Source organism: Lagopus muta, chromosome 14 (genome assembly GCF_023343835.1).
Source record: "Lagopus muta isolate bLagMut1 chromosome 14, bLagMut1 primary, whole genome shotgun sequence".
NCBI classification, from domain to species: Eukaryota; Metazoa; Chordata; class Aves; order Galliformes; family Phasianidae; genus Lagopus; species Lagopus muta.
In genome coordinates this window covers 11,771,932-11,794,849 of record NC_064446.1, presented here as the reverse complement: position 1 = coordinate 11,794,849, position 22,918 = coordinate 11,771,932, and the positions used below count along the sequence as shown (strand labels likewise).

At 50.8% G+C, this 22,918-nt stretch overlaps 1 protein-coding gene across 3 annotated transcripts in view; it reads left to right on the top strand.

Annotated features, from left to right (window-relative positions):
• The first annotated feature begins 10,340 nt into the window (after window positions 1-10,340).
• LARP1 (La ribonucleoprotein 1, translational regulator) overlaps window positions 10,341-22,918 on the top strand; it is a 43,113-nt gene continuing 30,535 nt past the window's right edge. For 2 of the 3 annotated variants that reach the window (XM_048961062.1, XM_048961061.1), the window contains exon 1: window positions 10,341-10,765. In XM_048961062.1, the coding sequence (XP_048817019.1) occupies window positions 10,402-10,765 (364 nt within the window). In that variant the 5' untranslated portion in view covers window positions 10,341-10,401. Of the gene's footprint in view, window positions 10,766-14,889; window positions 15,004-22,918 lie in introns of those variants that run through there. The other variant, XM_048961063.1, reaches the window with a different exon arrangement.

The window sequence follows — 22,918 nt, the reverse complement described above, 5'->3', positions numbered from 1 at the left end:
AATGCAGTGAGGCACAACCCCAGAACCCCCCTCCCTTCCCTATCCCTGGGTCTCTTCACTCTGTCGGAAGGATTGAACCATTCCCATCACACTCCTGGCACTTTTGCTGGTGGTATTTGGTCCTTCTCCATAGAGAGCCCTGGAGACCTGTTCCCTCAATCCGCTCTGTGGGGTATAAAGAAGAGTAAAGCACCAGGCCATGGTGATGTAAATGGGCTTAAAGTGCATTTTTTTTCTGGAGTATCTGCCCCCAGCCAGAGCCACAAATCCTTCACGTGATACCCAGGGATGGGGCGATGGCAGGAAGGATGGAGGAATTGAAGAATTGCCCTTGGAGCTGCCTTTTTTTCGGGAAGGGAAATTTGTTGAGTCACGGTTTGTGGCTGGCAAACCTCCAGCACTTCACAACCAGCTGGGAGGAAGCCTGGGGTCGTGCCACCCTGAAGGAAACAGCAGGAGAGCAAGTTGCAGCCCTGGAAGGAAGCTGGGAGCATCTTTGCCTGGCTCCTGCAGCCCCCTGCCAGATTAAAACAAAATGGGGGGGGGGGGGGGGGGCAAAGCCTCCTGTGTGAGCTGCCAGGAGGGTGAGCATGGGGCAGGATCAAACTGCCCAGAGACATGGGTGGCTGCAGAGCAGGGGACAGGCCCTGGCCATAGGAATACACAAAGGCCATATCTGAGGCATCCTTTGCCTGCACCAGCATCTGCTTCTGTGGGAAATTCCCCTTGGTTAAATGCACTCCCCCTTTCTTGCTAGCTCTGCCTCCTGGGGCACAAGTTATCTCTGGTGCTTGGGTCCTGGGTGCCGGCATCACCCCACCCAGCCTGGCTGGCCCCAGATGCTGCTGAGAGCTGGGGCTGCCCTCTCCTGATTACAGCCACATGAAGCTGCTTTTATCATGGGCAAAGCGCTGCTGGCTCATTCATTCCCTCCAGTTGTCCCTTTGCTGCCTGGAGCCCTGTGCTCAGACCTTACTGCATTATCTCCCCTCTTCATGTGAGCTGCTCTATTTGCAGCCTGCCTATCTGCAAAGCAACACTGAGCAGGACAGGGGCCCTGGCCTCTGCCCAAAGGAAGGTGACATTTGCCACTGTCTGGGAAAATGGCTCTTACAGGCAAGGACAGATTCTGATTGCTCCCGTGCTCTTGGGGTGGGAACCCCATGCCCCATCCAACCCCAGGGATTTAGATTAGATGTTAGAATGGAATTCGTTATTCAGAGGGCGGTGAGCCCTGTGATTGTTGCCTGGAGCTATGGTGCCCCATCCCTGGAGGTGCCACAGATGGGACCATGGGCAGCCTGAGCTGGTGGGTGGCACCCAGCCCGTGGCAGGGGTTGGAACTGGATGGGCTGGAAGATCTCTTCCAATCCGACCATTATCATTCTATGAAATTTGAACATCTGACATTACTTCAATTTCCAAAAGTTGGAAGCTCTGAGTGGGGGTGTTCATGTGGAAGTGTCTTCAGATCAGTCAAAAGCTGTGCCCAGGTGCCCTGGGGTCAGCAGGAACAGCAGCAGCTCAATGTCCGGCCCCCGCTAACATTATCAGCACTCACAGCACGTTGTCACCACGCACTGAAGCGCAGGAAGCACCTTAATGAGCCTCTCTAAAGTAAATTATTAAATGAACCGATAAGGCAGTGCAGCTGCAGCAGTGGCACATGAGCTGCAGCACTGCATGGAGTTCAGTGCTCAGCACTGCTGGACTGGAGGACCAGGAGGACCCTACGACCTGCTCATCCTCACCAACCTCAGCTGCTCTCAGGCTGCAACCCCAGTGCAGTTCTTGATGCAAATGTTGGCTTTGTTTTGTGTTGCACCAGCTGCAAGCAGCCCCTGCTGCTGCTGAGCTCTGGCTGCCATCCCACGCCAGGCTCAGATAAAACGTGGGGATGTTTTGGTTTGGCACAGGCACTGGGTTTGCATCCTTAGGGAAGGAATTACAAAATAAGGAGATAAGCCTGGTGATTGGGAACAAGCTCCAGAAAAGCTGTCTCGAGCGTAAAGAAGCCTGCACTGCCCTGCAGACGGCTGCGGTGATCCTGGTTTGGGGCCAGAAATTCCTACAGAGGGTTTCGGAAATTCTGGAGAGCACCCAGCATTGTCCCACAGAGGGACTGCTGAGCCCAGACTGGTTGTGCGGAAGCAGAGAGATGAATCTGCTGTGGAAACATGGAATCATAGAGTCAGAAAGGTTGGGAAAGACCTCTAAGATCACCAAATCCAAACCCAGCCCACCCCCACTGTGCCCACTGACGACGTCCCTCAGTGCCATATCTATCCTTTCCTTGAACACCCTCAGAGATGGTAACCCAATGTATCACTACTCTTTCTGAGAAATTTTTCTTAATATCCAACTTGAAAGCTGCAGCTTGCAGAGGTAGAGAGGGGAACTGTGGGCTTTCCCCCTGTGTTTCGTTTTGTTTGTTGGTTTTTGGTTTATTTTGGAGGAAGAAGGACAGAACAGTGTCCCCATGTGAAAGGGACATGTGCAGAAGCACTGCTCGCTGTGCCTCCACTCTGAAGTTCCGGTTGTGTGCTGGCAGGTGAAATGTGCAGGAGCCAAAGGGGTTAGCTGAGAAGCATGCAAATCAAACAAACCAACACAGAACAAGAACTCTTGGCTCAAGCTGCACGCAGCTTCACGTTGCATTCATTTTGCTCATGATTTAACATCAAAGCCTAACAAACACCCTGGCAGGAGGTAGGACTCTTAAGAGTCAGCACCTCTACTCATGCCAGATGGTGAAAAGCTTCAGATCACCACAAAACCTGGCAGCTAATGGATAACAAAACCCACCTGCCAATTCTGCTTTTCTGGACCTAAAAAGCAGGCAAAAATCTTGTGCTGGTGCAAGGCAGCAAGGTGGTACCCAAAGCCTCCATCACATGGAAAAGGAGAGATCATGGAGCCATAGAATCAGTAAGGTTAGAAAAGACCTCTGAAATCATCCTAATAAACTAATATATCCTAATTCACAGCACCTTGTTCAGAGGCATTCCTCCAGCTGCATTTCAGAGCTTACACAGAGGTCAGCTGGATGGACCCACTTTACAGAACAGGAAAGTGAGGACAGCACCCATTCCGTGCTGATTGTCAGCTCCCCAGTGCTATCTCTGGTCTCAGGGATGGAATGTTGCTGCCAGGAACTTCCTTGGGAAGCACTGTGTTAGCAGAGGTGAGGGCAAGAGAGAAGTCATAAAGTGCAGCCTGGTTTTCAACCAACCTGGATTTACAGTGCCTTCCCTGTGCCTATGCTGGCTTTCTGTGGGCAGTAGATTCAGAATCCTCCTGGATGACTTGCAGGAGCACATCCATGAACGTGCAGTAGTCTTTCTGCCCCCTGGAGCTGTAAAGGAGCCATGCTCTTTTCTGAGGTTAATCAGAACTACTTCAGTTCACACCTTTGCAGCCATTGATCTTGACAAGCCAACAGCTTGGGGCTGACAGCAGTGACGTTCCTAAACCTCTGAACAACTCCCTTTTCCCATCCTCAGGACCTGCTCTTCAGTCCTTCCAGGTTCTCCATGTGGCCAGGGGTTCCCTACCACTTCCCAGGCTGCAGCCCAGTCCTACACCCGCACCACACACCCCATCACTGCCTCCCCAGCCCAGCCAACCCCAGGGCTGACACAGTGCTCATTCCCATCCCTGCTGACCTCCCTGGGGACAGAGAGCAAGCCCTGGTAGCCAACCTGTTTGTATACATTGGTCTGCTATGGACACAGATCCTTTAATCCCCCTCTCTGTCCCACGGACTATACTGGTACAATGGGAGCCAAGGCTGGGTGCTGGCACTGCACTTTGCTGAAGCCCTTTTCCTCCTGACTGGCTGATCAGCTGCTGACAGGGTGCTACCAGGGGGCTCAGCATCCTGGCAAAGGGGACTGTCCCCAGCTCAACTCAGTGGCACCAGCAGGAGCAGGCAGGGAAGGACCTTTCAAGTGTCACTGAACATCTGGAGCCCAAGCTCTGAACACAATGCACAAAATAACGGGGGAATTTTGACTTTGCACCTCAGCCCAGCAGCAGTGTCATTACATAGTGCTTCAGGGGAGATCTGAATGGCAAGGCCCAGGGCTTTGCTTTGACTGCAGAGGGGTAAAACAATATTTAAACAACTGCCAGGCTCTGCCAGCAGCAGGGCTCCCATGGGAAAAGAGAGACTTTGTGGACATGAACTGCTGATGGTTTTGTCATGAACATCCAACAAGGAAAAGGAGAGAACAAAGCTGCTGGGAACTGCCTCTGATTTTGTGTTTGCTAACACCGGTGGTTGACTCTGAGCTGTTAATTATCCTTAGATGCTTAGGGAAAAACAACCCAGAAATCCCATTCGCTAATCTTATTGATCCTCACCTTGAGACTCTGGGAGCTTTTAGGCACCCACAAGAGCTGCCAACACTTGAATGAACTGAACTCCATGGATCAGCTGCTGGCTGGAACCCCCCTGCACAAAGGGCAGTGAGATGTGTATACCCCGCCAGCTCCAGCACACAGAGCTGATGGCAGAGAAATGCAGAGCCCTGGGACTCACAGCCCATCCTCACCATGCTTCATTTCTCAATGGGAATGGCACACCCTGGGAGGGAGCAGAATGTCTCATCTGAAGCACAGACCTGAAAGCATTCTGGGAAGTGATGCATTTATTCCTCATCTCCGGTTGGAAAAGTGTCTGAAATATTTTGGCTAACATTTCTGAATGCACAGTTGGCAAAGGGGAGGAGGAAACCATTTCTATGGGAGCTGAATATCCATCACAGGGAATAGCTTCAGTGGTTGACTTGCACCATGTTTCCAAAAGTACATGGAAATAAAAACTAGGGGATGAGTTAGACAACCTCGGGTTGATGTATATACAGCAAAATATACAAGGTGAGAAACTCCTGTCCAGAGGAGGTGTTGTTTTCTACAGCCAATGTCACCCATATCTGGGATGTGGGATTTATCTTAAGTAAATGAGGATACTGATCACCTTGGGAAAACCCTGCAAGAGCTCCAACTTTTAGAAGAAACAGCTGTGACGATAAAAGTGGTTACAAGCCATCAGATGTAGCCATTCTTAAAACTTCCTATCAATTCTCAAAACTTTAAATTTTGGCCTATTGACTTATTTACACCTCACACCGAGAAGAAACAAAGCGTTCTCAACTCAAGCACATTTGCTGCACACTTTTCAGTGCAGAGATGTGCATGAGCAGTGATGGAAGAGGGGCTCAGTGGAGCCCATACAGCCCAGCAGTGGGGTGCGTGGCCAGGCAGCACCATGAAGTGACTGGGCTGCTGGGGCTCTGGGCTGTGTGGTCCTGCTAAGCATTTTCTAATGAGAATGTAATGGAACTCGTTAGTGTCTGCCATTTTATTATGTGGGTTGAAAATTACTTCTTAGTGCGGATGTGCTCAGTCTTCATGCTGATCGTTCATATGTTTTGCTGGAAGGATATTGAGCACATTTATCTCACAGCCAGGGAGTGCCTTCTACCTCTCTGAAGGCAAGGACTCAGTGTGCTCCGATTCTCTTGTCCTGGCAGCAGGATGGAGAGATTGCTGTCTCACTTCCTTGCGTGCTGCGTCTGCATGAGAGAGCTGAACTCCTGCTAACCTGCCCAGCGGGACTGCGCAGCGCAGCAGGAGGCTGCAGCCCCATCCCTTTGCCACACGCTGGCTCCTGCTCTCCTCGTGCCACCAGCACTGCTCTGTCTCCACAATTTCTGAGCATCCTTAGGGCAGGTTCATTGGTTTTCAATGGGGAACCATCAGGTTTGCTGAAACAGAAAATTCCTAGCTGGATCTCAGCACCGCCACTGGTGGCACAGAGACTTGGGAATGGTCTCTGCACCGATGTGCCACAATGTCAGGTTTCTCTTTTACAGATAAGACCCGAGTGTCCTTTGAAAGATTTTCTTCTGTGGATGTCAGAGATAGTCCTGCGACTCAAGCAATTGTGCTGAATTTGCAAGTCACTGGGAAGCAGAGCAGATATGGCAAATATGTGGAACAACTGAATCAGCCCAAAAGCAGCAGTGGAAAGGAGTACTGCCGAATTTGCATAACCTTGAGCGTGCTGTCCTGCACAGCGTCCCCACCCAGCAGAATTCACAGACCAGTAACAACAAGGTAAATAATTCAAAGCTTATGATTCAGGATGGGAAGTTTGGGTTTTTCTTGGCAAAATCCCCTTTCTCTTTCTGAAAGCATTACAGGTGCCTGATTCCTAACATTCTGCTGTTCATACTTAAAGCACAGGTCTGCATCTGACCTCCTCAGCAGACAGAGCAATCATACTGATAGCAAACAAGTGGTGTGAAGGTGTCCAGGAATGACCATTTGGACCCAAAATGGTCCAAGCAACCTGCAAGGCTGGCACACCTTTGGGATGTGAGACCAAATGATGTGATCCAGAGCATGCCCAGCACACTGCAGCTGCTTGTGGGCAATGGAGATCAAGCTACAGCTAAAGAAAAACTCCACAAAACGCAAGTAATGTTGACCTTCCTTCTCCAGCACCTGTCAAGCACAGTTACTTGCTGATGTAGCAGCAGTTGTTTCACACCCTGTGTTGTCTAGCAGGGCTCACAGCTGTTTTTCTTTTTTTTTTAATATTAGTACTTTACAAACACACTCCTGGTTTGGCCACAAGTAGCTCAGAGGTATTGATACCACCTTAAATCTCAGTCAGTCCAGAAACTGTTATCATAAAGGTATTTGTTGAAAGTACGTTAGCTAAAACCTTCAATGCATCAGTAGCTTGGTTTAAAACACCAGGCACCCTGTTGTCTTGTTAGCATCCTGCTCTGGGTTTTATGAGGGTTGGAGGAAAAATGCATGGGGTTGGAGAGGAGCAGCACTGAATTAAAGCTGTTCCCAAAGTGAAGGTCACTCCCCCAGGAGAGGCTGTCGACCTGGAAAGCATCTTTAAACCTACAGGCCAGAGTCAAAGCAGCCAGGCGGCAGCAATAAATATGCAAGCCATGCTTCATTCAGTGAGAAAGAAGTGAGTTGTTGTATGCAGGGTGAGGGAGGTTGGGAGCTCCTGCTCAAAGCCGGCTCCGCAGCTGCTGATGCCAGCAGAGGAATTTCCCCAGAGACTGCATGCTCAGAGGCTGCACCACGGCTGGCGAAAAGCACAGGGATGGGAGAAAGCTGGAAGTCATGGGGACACAGCTGGGGTGAAGGGCCAACCTTAGAGGCAGGCTTGGGGAGATGGTGAGGTGCTTTTATTGCGTTGGGGAAAGCAGAGCTGGATTTGTTCCCGGTAAATTGTGCTGCAGAAACACTGCGATTTCTTGGCTGCTTCTCAGCATGTCCCCAGAGCTCGGGAACAGAATATTCCAGCTACCAACACAGCATGTGCTGCCTGCTGGGCAGACTGGGGGAGATGGGCTGGCAGAGGTGAGGACACCAGGAACACTGTGGTGCGTGGAGGCTGCCAGACACTGCCCATGTGCTTATACTCGAGCCTGCATGCACCAAGCACAGCTCACCTGCAGAGTTTCCCTTCACAGAGAGTATCCATATTTGCGTGGTAGCCAGCCAAGGGCAGAGAGGCAATTTGTCCTCTTGCCTGACGCATAAAGGCCGTGCATAAGCTCGACTGCTTGCGCGAACAATTCTCTTTCTTCCTCCTTGGCCATTAATTTATTTTTTTTAGCATTTAAAACTATGACATGGTTCAGTCTGGCTGCCCACAGAGTGAGCATGGAGTGAGAGCCTCACCCAGCTCGCTCCGCCCTGCAGCCACTTTGGCTCTCACTCATCGTGGGCTCTTCCTGCTCACGTGGCAGAGCTGGGCAGCCCAGGCTGGCATCTGCCACCCAGCTGAGGCTGGCACTGCGTATCCCAGAGCCTCACAGAGCCCTGCTGGAGGGAAATCAACATGAGATGTGTAATCCCCAAAGTGTGCTTATGAGCGCATAGAGACCCCCTTGGAAATATGGGACTGGGCTGACAGTACAGGATATTGTTTTGTTGCTGCAACTCAGATAGGAGAGCATCTGCTCTGGATATTCAGCCAGGCAGCAAGGCCAGTGCTATCTCTTCTAGTGTCATAACCTAATCATACAAATTTCCTTTCGTAATTGTACTGGGCAGATTCTTAAAAGTTTCTGGGACACATGGCACACACTGCTGATCCCCGGGCTGTGGCACACAGTGACACTGCATCACATGAATGTGCTCACTGCTTTGGGGTAGCCAAGAGGATCCTGAGGGAGAAAAACATTTTCTAAAGCCTGGATGGGAATGGAAGTTCCTTTGGGCTTCATTCTGCTTTCAAGGCTGGAAACATGAACTCCACTGGCTGTAGTAAGAACTAGGCAATAAGTACACATATCTTGGGCTGGGTATCAAGGGACATATGGGGCCAAAATAGCCTCAGTGGAGAATCCCTGATAACCTAAGTCTCTGTCTAGGGGCCAGTCAGACCTCCGACTCTGTTAACCTTCTGAACAAGATGCTAAAGTATGTCTGCCTCTCCTTCCCTTCTAACTGTTTAGCTGTGCAATCAGCTTTCCATTCTTCTCCATGCATTATCTGGGAGCTATATTTTCAGTGCCTTGTCACTTTGTTGGTGTTTCTGCAGGGTCTGCATAGGTCTCTCCATATTAAACACTGGGTTTTTTAGGTGAACATTTCTGGGTACAAATGAGGCAGTGTGCTCACTGAAGGGAAAAGGCCGGTGTGAAGCTTGTTATCAATGTTGGTTTAATTTATAAAGAGACACTGTGAATCAGAAAAGTCTTGTTAAATGATAACAATAGTGCAGGTTTAGCATTATGCATTGCTTTTCATATATGTATAAGTTGTGCATAACTACACACAGGATTTGGACTCTGGCTGGCCTGCTGCTTTAGGGGACAAGGACTGAGGGCATTAGAGACAGTCATGACCAAGCGACATTCCATTAGCTAGGGGTTAATCAAGTATTTTAACCTCCTCAAATGAAAGTGTGCAGGTTTTGCCGGGCTACAAAAGCTATTCCTTTAATCTCTTTCCATGAAACACTCTGCATTCTCCAATCATCTTTGTAGTCCTTACACCATTTCATCATCCTTGAATGTGGATAACCACAATTACACACACTGCTCCGGAGGAAGGCTCATCAGTGCCTTCACTAATGGGATAAAGAGCTTCTGATGCATTTGAGGTTCACACTTGCCTTTTTCATGTTTTTTTGACGTCGTGGTGTAGTCACCCTATGACAGCCACCAAGCCACCTCTCCTGGTTGTGGTCACTAATCAGCCTTCTGATGGCTCCTTATTTGCCCTTCTGGGCTGTGAGCCATCCTCCCAGCCCTCCTGCCTTTAACCTTCACCAAAGTCACTGAGCATCCCGAGTTGGAAGGGACCCACAGGAATCACTGAGTCCAACTCCGGGCTCCACACAGCACCATCCAAATCAGATCCTTACATCTGAGAGCCAAGGCTCCTTGAGCTCCAGCAGCTCAGAGCTGTGCCAGCTGCCCTGGGCAGCCCGTTCCATGCCCACCACCTTCTGCTGCAGAGCTTTTCCCTTACCGTCCCCCTTACCCTCACTAACACAGCTCCGTGCTGTGCCATAGACACAGCCTGTGATCATCAGCCACCTGATTTTGTGTCCCCCTGATGGAGAAGAGAATCTGCTATGGAACCACGGGTGTCCCTTGTCTCAGTTCAGTTAGAATCAGGAACACCCTGAGCTGGAAGGGACTCTGGATCACTGGGTACCGTACAGAACCACCCCAAAATCAGACCGTATGACTGAGAGTGTTGTCCAGATGCTTCCTGAACTCTGGCAACCTCGGTTCCAAAGCCACTGCCTTACAGACACCATTCTAACGCCCGGCCACCCGCTGGCGAAGAACTGCGAAGCCCCCTGCCATCACAGCCCCCAGGATCAGTTCAGCAGCGACGCTCCTACAGCCGGGCAACGACCAGCGCCTCACAACACCCCTCCCGTTGCACTCCCACCCCTACACGCTGCCCAACCTTCCTCTGGAGCTTCCCTTCCTGCACTACCAGCCACCCAGCCGGGGGCTGCGAGGAGCAGATCGCAGCGGTCCCACCCCCCATCCCCTCCACACGCCGCCTGAGCGGCCCCCGCGGCCCCTTTAAGCGCCCCCACTCGCGGCCGGGCGTTGCATCAGGCACGTGCGCGCCGCCGGCCGGCCGGGGGCGCGCCCCGCCCCTCCTTTCCCCTCTTCCCCTCCCCTTAGGCCGGGTGTGTGCGCGCGCGCGCGGCCGGGGCGGCGCTGCGCGGCGCGCGCCCCCGCGGCTAGTCGCGTGGTCCCCGCGCGTCTCCATATTGCTGCGGCGGCGGCCGCTGCGCGTGTGGGGGGGGGGCGGGGGGGAAACGCCGCGTGCGCGTGTGAGTGCGCTGAGGGGGCGCTTCCCCCCGTGCGGGGCGGGGGCGCGCAGATGGCGACGCAGGTGGAGGCGCTGCTGCCCGGCGCCCCGCTGCTGCCCGCCGAGGAGCGCGCCCTGGTGCTGAAACCGCCGCAGGACGGCGGCCGGGAGAAGGGCGAAGCGCCCATGGGCCCCGACGGCGGCCCCGCGGCTCAGCGGCCGCCCAGCGCCAAGCAGCAGAAAGAGGAGAGCAACAACCAGGAGAAGGAGAGCCTGCTGCGGGCGGGCGGCGAGGCGGAGGAGGGCGGCGAGGAGGGCGGCGAGGCGGGCGGCGGCGGAGCGGGGAGAAGGGAGTTCATCGAGGCTCCGCCGCCCAAGGTGAACCCCTGGACGAAGAACGCGGCCGCGCTGGCGGTCAACGGACAGTCGCCTCCAGGTGGGTGCGGGGGGCGAGGAGGGACACGGGGGTGCGGCGGCGGCGACCGCGCCCCGACCGGCAGCGCCATGCGGCACGGCGTGCGGCCTGAGGGAGCGCGGCGGGGGGGGGGAGGGGGGGAACCGGCCGGGCCGCGAGCGGGGAGAGGGGGAGGGGAGCGGCCGGGCCGGGGCCATGCGGCTGGGGGAGGCCCGAGGCGGGCGGAGGGCGCGGTGCGGGCCGCGCTCGTTGGGCCGGGCGGGCGGGAGGAGGCCTCCCCTTCCCAGCATTCCGCCGCCGCCGCGCAGGCAACGTGGTGGCTTCCCCCGGCCCGGCATGTGATTTCCCACGCAGCTCGGCCTCCTCCTCCGCCGGCCCACGTGCGCGGCTCCGAGTTCGGCCCGATGAGGGAGGAAGGGAGGCCCTGGGGTGCCGTGTGGAGGCCTCGTGCGCGCTGTGCGGGCCCTGCGGGTTCCCGGGGCCGTGCGTGCTCTGCCGGAGGCCCCGGCGCCCGTCGTAAGCCTGAGTCGAAATGGCTGAGCGCCGCTTCTTCGCCTCTTCGCGTTTCTTTCTTTTTGTCGTTTTGCTTGTTTATTTGGTAGGAGGTGCGGTGGTATTAGGATCAGCTTCTTCTCAGGAAGAGCGGTGAGGCTCTGGAATGGGCTGCCCGGGGAAGTGTTGGAATCCCCGGCCCTGGAGGTGCTCGAGAAATGTGGATGTGGTGCTGAGGGATGGGCTTAGCGGGGAGCATTGGTGGTACGAGTACAGATGGACTAGATGACCTCGGAGGCCTTTTCCAGCCTCTATCATTCTGTGCTTGGGAGCTGCTCGGCTGAAGCTTAATTCCTAATATTTTTATCTCTGCAAGCTCCGCAGTCACGCTGCCAGGTATGACATCAGGTTTCTTGTTACTGTGCTATGTTTTGCAAGAAATGTTGCAGGCTAGGTGGGATGATTCACCGGAGGTATTATTGATCTTTGAAAGATGGACACCTCTGCAATTTCCACCTGGAAAGCTGTTGTTTTAGTGGTAGTGTAGAGGAGAAGGTCAGTGTGCCAGGTAGAAGTCTGTGCCCAGATGGTTTGGTGGTTTGTCATTGTGTGTGCAATGCACAGCGAAATCCAGGACTGTGCTGCTGTCTGCGTTTTCCTCTTGCATGCAGCGTGACATCCAGCTGCTCACAGTGCTCCTTTGTGTGAGAGCTGGGCTCTGTTATGCTGCCTCCTTAGGCAACACTCCCTAGGAATCAAGCAAAAGGTGCAAAAATAGGAGGTGTTTCCCCAGGGTTCCAGTTAGAGGCCTTGCAGCACATCTAAAACACGTTAAAGTGGGGGCTCAGGAGCCTGAGCAGGCACCATGTGGCAGAGGAGGGGACTCTGCAATGCCTGATGTGATTTTGAGGGAATAGCATAACAGTGGGCAATAAACATGCAACACCCAGCACGTTGTTGGGCCTGGCCCAGCTCTCCCAGTATTCCTGGAGGAGTTGAAATAATGGAATTGGTTTTTGCAGTGCCCCAGACGCTGCCACTTGGCTCCCTTGCACTTGGGGCATTGTTTCTTTTGCTGCCTGGTTCGTTAGCAGAAGAGAAAACGTGTAAAACAAGCACGGCTGGCGAACTCCCACGAGAGGCAGGCTGGTGGCTGGCCTTGCATAGCGGCCTTTTGCCTGAGTGCCTTCTCGTAGACTTCACAGGCTCCTGCCAGATCTGTGCTGATTTGGAAGGAGTGTTTCTTCCAGCAGATGTATCTGAAAAGACATCTGGAGTGTGAGAATGTGCAAAAGTTGTGCTGTAGTGCAGAAGATGAGCTGTGGTGTTGCAGTGACCTCCAGGAGACCATAAAAGAAAAGTGGCTTCACTGTACACTTGAAACACATAGAGCACACGTAAACTCTGGAAAGGCATTACTGAATGTTTTTAGGTTTTTAGCCTAGGAACTGTGGTTGGCAATTGAGCTGTGCTCCCAGCGTGGTGTTCATGTGCTGATTTACTGAACGTTTCCCACACTGATCCTGCTATTGAGGAGGTAGCGAGGAAGGCTAGGAGCTATTGAACATCAGGACAGCTCTCTAAAGATACGGGCATCCCTCTATGACTTGTTTTACAGGCTTTCAAAGCCCTAATTTTTTATAATGATTGTATTAATTATAGGCCTGAAGAGCAGATTTAATGGACAAGACATGCTCCTTAAGGAGTTCACCCATTCTGTAATGATCTGTGCTGGAATTAGTGCTTACTGAAGTAAAGGAATTGAGCTCAAGCTCAGAGAAAAACAGAGCTGTACTCAAGATCTCTGTGAGTTTTCACCGTCTGTGTCTGACTACGGATGTGGAAGAGCTTGGCAAATCCCTCTCTGCTCATTTGGAGCTTTACTTCCTGCAGCTAAACATCACCTGGGAAGGATGAATGCGTGGAGGCCTGATGCAGATTCGAAATAACAGGGTCTGGTTTGGGGGGAATTAGGGTTTGTTTTCAGAAGCAGATGTTTTTGGGGCACTCTGAAGGTTGGGAGCGAGGTCAGTATTGGGAAGTTTGAGTAAATGTTGCTGCTTTTCCAAGAAGGCAGGCTGAAGCAAAGCCTCTCCTTGGCGCTTAACCCCTCCTCCCAAAAGCATAACTGCGTGGCATTAAGGGTAGAAACCATTAGGTCGAGTTAGACAACAGCAGTGCTGCTGGTGCTGTAAGCAGAGCACCAGGCACTGGTGGAGAGATGCACCCAGCAATCTGTCGTGGTGCTTGTCACAATGTGCACTGTATTTCTGTGTGCATTTCAAAGTTGGGGGTGCAAGTGGGGAGGAGGGGGTGGTCCTTTAACCTGTGAAAAGACACATAAGCATGTCAAATGTGGCAAGGGTTGTGTTAGTACTTACTGCTCATGAGGGACGCTGACAAGGCTGGTAATGACACCTCATTTTTGCTCTCTCATCAAATAGCAAGGTCTGTGTGACAGTCCCTCGTTACATGCAACTTGCTGTATGGTCTCTTCTTATCATGTAAATAAATGCAGCCAGCAGCCTGACTTGCAAAGACACAATTGCAGGGAATGTATGTGCAGAAGAGAAGGAAACATTTTTCTGACAAAAACAGCTTTGCGCTTCTGGCTGTAAACCAAATTTGAAATATTTTCTCCTAATTCTTCAATAAAGAAATGTGGCTTCAGTTAAGGCAACTCGACCTTCTGGAACAGTTTGTACTCTTCTGTTGTGCCCTGCACCAGTGCTAGCAGTGATGCAAGCGTTGATGCAGACAGGTGTTAACAGCACCCCGTTTTGAAAACCTGCTGGATTTATTTCAAGAAATGTTGCATCAAGGCACTTGGCACTTCTTAATTTTTAAAGCCATTTACATCTTGGAAATAAGAACATGCAAATTTTAATGACTGGCAGTGCCATTGCTAAGCACTAACTTTTATGCCATCTCTCCTTCTGGTTGCAAACTCAGTATGTCTTAGTGGAGATGCAGAAGGTGCTTTAATTCCTCAGCAGAGTTTCTTGCTTGCCATTTGGCAGATGCACTGGGAGGATAAGCAGCACTTTCCAGAAGGCACACCTTAGTTCCTAGCAGCAAGCACTGGAGGTTGGCTGCCTATTGTTCAGAGATGGCAGCACACAGGCTGGGCTGGCTACTGGTGCTGAGGAGAAGGCAGGGAAGGATGGATTCATGAGCTTCTCACCCTTCAATGACTAACTCCCCAAAGGGCTTTCCTTGAAGCCAGCATCCAGTACAGGAGATAAGCTGTATGGAAAGCTCATTTTACCTTTGGCATTTCTTTGTATTTAGAATAGATGCACACATCTGCCTGCTGGGGTATCTAGCGTGGTAGAACTGAACTGCACACACCTATTTCCAAAGCGTTGGGCAATTCTTGCTTTGTCTTGGCATGTAATTGTGGAGCTCTTTTGGCTGTTGGTTGCAACAGAGCTGCTATCGCAGCACAGTCCTCTCCCCACCACCCCAAGTTTCCTCTCTGAAATACTGTTCCGATCCCACAACTCATGTTTGAGTAACGCTTCCTATTTTACTGGCGAGCATGAGGATAACTGGAACTGTTGCTCCCCAAACGTGCAGGGTGCTGTTATTCCTCCCCCACATACCTTTGCCCTTCAGCTTTGTGCTGGACCTTTGCCCTGCCGTGTGCTGTTTGTTTCGGGAAGGCGGGGGAGCGCAGCTCCATGGAGCTGACTCATGGGCTCCAGCTGCTGAGATTCGGTGCCTTCTTCCACCTCAACCTCCAGTTCCAGGCTGCCAGCCACGAGGTATTGCTGGATGAACCTCACCAACAGTCTCTTTCACTTCTACTGTGATTCTGTAACTCTTCTAAGCAATTTATTGCCTGTAGTACCATGGGGAGGATTGCGCTGGGATCATTGGACGGAGGGAGGGCTTTGTTCTGCTGGTAGGGCAAAATAGAGTGCAAAAACAGCTGGGAATTGAGGTGCTGGGTGCAGTGCTGTATGCTTGCTATAAATTACGACACCTGATCCTTTCACTGTGCTCAAATAGTATGAAATTATTCACAGGGAATGCAAAATGCCAACCTGGATAGCATGAGGTTTCTCCTTGCACTCTTGAAGCTACTTTGTAAGGAATCTCAGATACCACCTCAGTGGTAGCAGTTGTTTGGCTAAATAGGGAACGTGCATTTTAGTAGAAAGCTGTGCTGCTGGACCAAGTTGAGTGTTTTAATCCTTACAGTTACTAGCTAGAAACAGCAAGGGTTAAAAATGTCATCACCTTAATGAAAACTTAAATAAACTTGCATACTGCCAGAGTACTGCAAAGTCCTTTGTGACCACACAGCTCTTGGAGGAGCTCTGCTCCTATCACAGTAAATGGGCAGACCAAGGTGCAGTGCCTCACTATGGATCTCACAGGTAGCTGAGCTGGGCATGGTTTTTTCTTTCCTTTTACCAGGAGTCTGATGAGAGTGGTGAGCTTTGTTCCTTCCCGACTATGATGTGCATCTACGTTTTGGCCTTTAAAAGTGTTACCTGCTGGTCATTTTGGCACTGGATCCTTTGCTAATGTACTAACAGGGGCTGAAGACTGTGATGCGTGGTTTCTGGTGTGGCCAGCTCTGCTTTTGCAGCTGTCTCAAGGCCATGCTTCAGTTCCAGACTCATTGTTGTAGGTCTAGGGCCTATTTAGTGATCTGTGAGCGGAGCTGGGAGGCTTTACTCCTTGCTCTGAAGTAACCGGCTAATCTGAAAATCTGTCAGCAAGCGGTACAAAATCTGTCAGCAGAAGGTGTGTGACTACAGCAGGTAAGAGGAGAAAGTAAAGAAGAACTTCTAAGAAATTAATGCAGAGTTATAAGAACTTAAGGCAACTGTTTGTGTATTTAGGGAACAATAATTGGTAATCAGAACAAATAGGAACTGAATTTGGCCTCGAATAAATCAATTCTTAGAGTTCTCCATGGGAGGAGTCCCAGGTCAGGTTCAGGCTGGATTGCCTGGGAGGAGAAGTGGGTGCACATGAGGGTGCTGCCGCAGAGGAGTGAGAACTGGCACAAGGCACTGGAAAAATTAGGTGTGATGGTAGTTCTAAGGCTGCACAAGATGTACATTTTTGTGGGGGGGGGGGGGGGGGTGGGGGGTGGGGAAGGGTTGTAGAAACTGTGGTCAAATACAGTGTCAACATGTTTCCAAACATAGACACATCCTGTAATTGCAGGTTCCCAGAAAATTCTCCTAACTGAACTTTTCTCTACCAGAGCATATATTTGTACAACAGCCTGGGGGCTCTGGAGCAGGGAGTATTGCCTTTTCTGGGCAGATCAGTTGGTGGCACGTGGCAGCTCTGCCAGTTACAGGACAACAGCAGACTGCTGATGGGGATCGAACTGCAGAAGCCATCCTTAGCAAGTCAGCTGGCCCCACTTAGGTGTGTGAAGCTCACAGTGGATTTTGCTAGTGTCAACCATTAATGCCACATGTGGTTGAGGATATTGTGCTGTGACGTGCAAGGAGAAAGAGGAACTGTGACTTGACTGGGCTAATACCTGCATTATCAGTGGTTTACCTTCAATGTCCTTCTGGAGCAAAGCTGACTTACGAGCAGCAGCTTGCCTCAACATTTTCTTTTGTTGCAGTGCTGTACGGGAACGCATGGCAGGCAGTACTTGGTGGTGGTTGTGATTTTTTGAGGACTTGGAGTCATCTTATTTCTTTCCAAGTCAGAAGGGCCAATGGAGATCTGTGCTACAGATAGCCCAGGACTGGAGTGTGTGGGAGATGACCAGGGCAGCCCTGCCTGGGAGTGAGAGCTTTGTGTCAGACAGAAGCCGGTGTTTATTTCAGAAATGGATAAGACCTAATGGAGCTGCCTGTGGCTGACGTTTATCATTATGGCTCAGTGTGGTATCGGTGGTACTTGGAGGTGACACAGGCACCCTTTGTTCACATAATGGACAAAATGGCACTCTGGTTCCCTCTGAGCGTGCCCTGATGTGTGTTCCTGAGGAAGTGTGCTCGCTTCCTGCCCGACACCCCTGGAGGTGGCTGGATGCAGGCTGTAAGCTGCTGCTTTTAGTAGGGCTGGCCTGGGACCAGCAGGCCTGCAGCTGCCTTTCTGCGATCCTGACTCACTCCCCAAAGTGGCCCTGGCTTCTGAGAAGGCGCAGGAGTGGCATCGCTGCCCCAGGAGAATGGTCATGAAGGGAAAGCATCTCTGGTGCTTTTCATTGTTGGCTTTTTGGCTTCCGCCCCATAGCCTGGGAGGGCAGTGAGCACGTGCTCCATGCTGGCCCCACATCTCCTGCCCCAGTTTGTCTTGCGCTTCAGTGTGGGACTGCAGCCCTAGGGGTCGAGGGGAAGGAAGGAAGCAGCGTTTGTCCCCGACGTGTCTCCAGCTGAGCAGCAGCATGCAGTGTGCCTGCAGTGACTCTGCAGTCTGCGAGGCATGGCCCTGCGCAGGGGGGGGGGTCGGCCCATCTGCTGAGTGGGAGGGCACAGGGGGTGGCTCGCCCCTTCTCCTCCCTTCCCAACAGTCCTCTGAGTTTTCCGAGTCACATGTTGGATGATACGTGGAGAGAACAGGGCGGTTTCAGGGCTAGATTCGTTAGATACTGAGTCTGAAATGCTGAGAGAAGAGGTGAGTTTTTCCTGACTAAATATGTGGGGAAACAAGAATCTGATTGTAAAAGCCACAGAAAAAGGAAAGGATAGAGTTTTATTGGTGAGAAAGATGTGTGGGGAGGAGTTTGGGTGGGGGTGTCATACCTGCTCGGTAACTCAGAGATGCTGCCGGATGGTGGGTGCGTTGTTAAATACCTAGCACTGCCTCTAACCAGATAATTTGCAACACCTTTTCATCTTTCACACTGAATTCACCCTGCTTCCTCTCCCCCATCATAACAGTGCTTTTGGAAGCATCTGGTCAGTGCTGCGAATGAGTAATTATTACTTTACCAAATGTGAGTTGCCAGGCTATCCGATTTGCACACTTACAGATGAAAGAAGCTAGTGAACAAGTGAAATAGAAATTGTAATTAAGTAAGATTTAAATGTTTGATAGGCCACCATTCACTTCAAACTGCAGGAAATTAGTTTCTTCAGATTCTTCAAGGTCAAATTGTCTTTTTTTGTTTAATGTGTGTGGAATGTTGCAGAAGGAACACTGAATTTTTTCCTGCAAGACACTTAGGATTCTCGTTACAAAGCTTTTATACATTTACTATTGCCCTTCCAGATACTTACGTAGCTCGGGAACAATGTCTGTTCGTGCCAACCCCCCTGAACCCACAAAACAGGCCTCCTGAAAATAAGGACCATACTATCGAGTTTCCACATGCCTGTAGATAGCGATACTCTTCGCCCAGCACAAAAGAATGTAATGGAGTGACAGAAGCACTTTACCCTGTCTGTGTTCAGCCCACATTGGCAAGTCTGCTACAAAGCTGTGCAGGGATGGAGATAAAGGGTAAACAGAGCAAAGAATGAAGTGTAAAGAATGATACCAGCTCGCATTAATGAAGAGGAATGTTGTCACTGAAGCAGCAGGTACTGAAATGTGGAGAAATGGGACTCAAAAATGTCATTAGGAGATTTCAGTCTGGCTGGAAAAGAAGCAGTGGGATATTTGTGCTTGAGATCCCACCCGACGAGACAGGAAGCAAATCACAGAGATGTCCCTGCCATGTGCTCAGATGACAAAGCATGAGATGTTCCTGACTGTAATCATATTAAATTTCTGTTTCCAACTCCCAGCTGAACCTTGAAAGCTCGGGGGAATACCTAACACCATCTAATGCATCTTCTGAGCATGCAGAAATCCACTGCACAGAGGGTGTTGTAGTGGACTGAGCAAAAAGTGGACTGGTTTCTTTTGGCTTCTCAGTCTTGGGGGTGAACTACTGTATCTCCCTTTTTTTTTCTTTTTTTTTTTTTTTTTTACTTAAAACAGAGAATGCTGTATATGACATTTGCACTCTGTACAGGGAGGAATTTGATACAAGTGACCCTCATCTTTAAAACATAAAATGAAACCTGTAAGTATGGCCTTGAAGAAGATTTGGAGGAGACGTGCTAGATTACAGGCAGGCAGCTCTCTCTTGACTTGGGGTTGACATCTGAGTTGATCTCATTAACAGTGGAGAAGTGGAACCACGCAAGGACAAAATTTGAAGGGTGATTGGACGAGCTGAGTGTTTGATTAAAGTCTGGTCCAGAGTGGGAAGTGTCTCACACAGGCTGCAAGTCTGAGGATTTGTAATTCAGTTAAGAGATTTAATTGTCTTATATTCACTGTGCTGCCCCCTGTATCCTGTAGACTCCCTGCTTGGCCCTTTATCCTCAGCACTAAGATGGAGACAGCCTTGAATTTCAGACTGGGGGTTTTCACAGGGATTTGTGACATCCCTTCCTGGTGTGGCAGGCACATATGTGCCAATGTGCATGTAGCACGGCAGTGTGCAATAAGCCTGTCATAGGGAAACCCCCTCCTGCATCAGTTTCTGTAGGATGGGATCCGGTTGGCTTCCAGGCTGCTCCAGAATTGTTCCTGCGTTTCAACAGGATTCTCTTCAAGCACATCAGTTTTGCCTGATGATGCCTGAAACTTTATTGCCTGTTCAATGCCCACTAGTTTCAAGAACAGTTTGGAGACGGTGGATGAGGTTGTGCTGGGCTCAGGCTGTTGTAGGGTCTGTCTGTGCTCACCTCTTGAAGGCTGGAGGCTTATTTGTGATTAAGAAGCATGAGACACCTGGGTCAGCTGCCATGCTTTGTGGCGTCAGACATCAGATTTTTCTCTTGCTCCTTCCTTTAAGGTGCTGTGTGCTATCTCTGGCTTTTTGTTTGGTGTTACGGCTTGTGGTTTGAGAACAGCATTTTGGGGTGAGAGGAGAAGGGGTTAATGAGAGAGAACATCCAGTGTTTGTTCTCTCCAATACAAGCACTGATAAGTGGATGGGAGGAAAAACAGCCATGACCTTACAGTTATGCTTCATGTGTCTGTGCATATATGAGTGCAGGATTCATGGGATTGTTTGTTTGGAGCACTCTCTTTTTCTCTGGTCAAGCTGACCAGCTGCATTCCTCAGAACATCTCTGATGCCTGGAGAAGAGACTTCTTCCAGCACCGTGCTGATCCCATTGGTGCCTGTGCACTCAGTTACATGCCAGTCACAGCCTCGCTCAGGAAACTCCTCTCCCTTGCATGAATAGACTTGGTATCAGCATTAAGGTACTAATTCAGTGTAGTGCCTAGTGTGAGTTTAAAGCTAGGGAGCTCTTCCAGGTAATAATGTTCTTTTGCAGTTGGTAATTTTTTTCAGGATGTGTTTCCCTTGCAGCTTGCTGAGGCCAGAGATCTTCATCCCTTTTCAAGTGCATGAAGTTAGCTGGGGCACAGATTTTCTACAGCAGAAACTCATTGCAAGAATTGTTTCCACATGGTTTGTGAAAAATCTATGCCAGAGCTCATGCTGGCTGCTGTTCTTTAGCCTCTTAGCACAGGTGAATGGGATGTCCCCAGATAATGGCTGCCTGTGTGGGAAGGAGCTGATCCTCTGCTCTGATGGACATCAGAAAACCACTTACAAAGACCTAACGGTCTGCTCCAACACTTCTGGAGAAACGGATCTGAAAGCTGATCAGTGCTTCTGCAGTTGTTTTCTTTAACCTTTTTCTTGAATGGTTTTTGTGGTGTCTTAATGCCTAAGCCAACATTGGTGACCAAGGTCGACTTATCTGGATTGGATCTTTCACCCATCTCAAGCCTCAGCTTCCCTTTGTGGGGGTGAGGAGACTTAGTACTGCAGCCAGGGCTGTCTGGAGCTGGTGGCTGAGGAGGGCTGGGAAGATCTGGGTGGCTGAGGGCTGGACCCTCCCTGAGCCTGCTTGGCAGGAAAGGAAGGAGGGGAGCAGGAAGCAAGCAAGATCCTCGGGAGGGACCTAATTGTCCATGCTAATCTCTGGGGTTTGGGTTTCTTGCTTTGCTACTTCTTTCTAGCAGACCTCGCCCCCTTCTCTGCTAAGCGCTGCTTTGAAGAGGCTACTAACTGTCTGAGGAACCTGCGCAGGCACTATCTGGGCCTCTCTGGGGAAGGCAGGTTACAGATTTGAGCTGAGAAGTTGCCTGGGGATGGAGAAGAGATTCAGGTAACACTGGTCTCTTTGCAGCAGAAGATGGACTCTGTAAATGGGGACCTTTTACCTACCTGTGCTGTTTGCATTGTGAGGATTGTTCCCATAGCTGGGAAGCAATGAATGTGGTGTGCTCAGCTGCTCCTGTTGAGGCAGCAGGAGCGTGGGTAGGTTCAGACTTCCTGTGAAGGTGTTTGGATTTGGCACTGGGGAGATGTGGGCTCTTAAATTGAGGAGCCTGCTTGGTGCTGTCCCAGATATCTGATACATAGCAGTGGTGGGCAGATAGCTCCTGCAGAGGGGATTTTGTGTGTAGACGCAGCAGCTTTTCTTTGTAAATGCCCCAGTTAAACATACGGTCTCCTCTTCTGTTTAAAAATATCATCAAGCAAAAATTGTGATTCCATATCCCACTCCCCTTCCCCCTCTCACTCACACCTAAAATAGGAAGAACTGTCCTCAATTTAGCTGTTTCCTGGGCTGTTAGCACTACAGCTCTGGGTATTGGTGCTCACAGCCAGCACCCCTGAAACACATGCACGCTGTCATGTGACAGTCTTAAAAGGGATGCTTGGTGCCTCCCAAACATCCTGCTGCTACAGTGTGCATCCTTGACCTCTTCCTGCTCTCTCCTTTCCTCCACCCCTTGCACTGATAACAGGGAGATGGATGGAACTTGGTTCCCACTGAGCTGTGGGCTTTGTGGATAATGCACGGAGCTGAATAGATTGTTAACGTGCTTGAGAAATGCCTGCCTCTGCAGAGATTCCACTGCATATCGTCATTGTGATCCTTCTGTTCAGATATCGGCTCTGAAGTTTCCTGGCATTTGGGCCAGTGAAAAACAGAAGACCCCACGCGTGAGAAGGGGAAGGAAATGTGAGACCACAGGGCCCAAATTTCCTGGGGCTCTCTTGCTCACACTGCAACATTGGCACTATCTTGCCTTTTCCTTTTAGTTGCCCGAGGATGATGATGTGTCCAGCCAGCACTGCGTGGCTGGGTGTAGCAGGGAGATGTGGAGCAGACAGGGGTGAAGCTGCTGCTCTGCATGGGGAGCATAGCCAGCTGGTGCAGAGCTGCTCTGGAGCATCGTCCCCTGCTGCATCTGGCCCATGTTAGGGTACCTGGCTTTGGGTGCCTGGAAGTGAGGCAGGTGGGAAACTGTGTGTCGTGGGATAAATCCTTGGGGCTGGTTTGCTTTCAATATTGACGCTTTGTGTAAGCAAGATCTTAGCATTGTCTCTGTGATTGGGACTTCAGTGTTTGATTTTGAATCTTAAGAGTATTGAGGAGGACTGAAACATGTTAAATGGGCCCATTGGAACACAGCCCTAACACTTCTTTGCTGGCCATGCGTGTTTCTACCTCCTTCTCCCCGTGACTTTCTTGAGAGAAGAGCTGTGCAATTTAGGCTGCTTTTGGGCACACAAAGTACTGTCCTTAATTGGCAAGCTAATCTCTAATCTAGTCACTCTTGCTTGTTGAGTAGAAGGTATCCAGGAGGGGCATCGTGCCTCAGTCCCTCACTAGCCCTGTGTCATACGCATCTTCTGTGTTTCAGAAGAGCATGTCCTGCAAG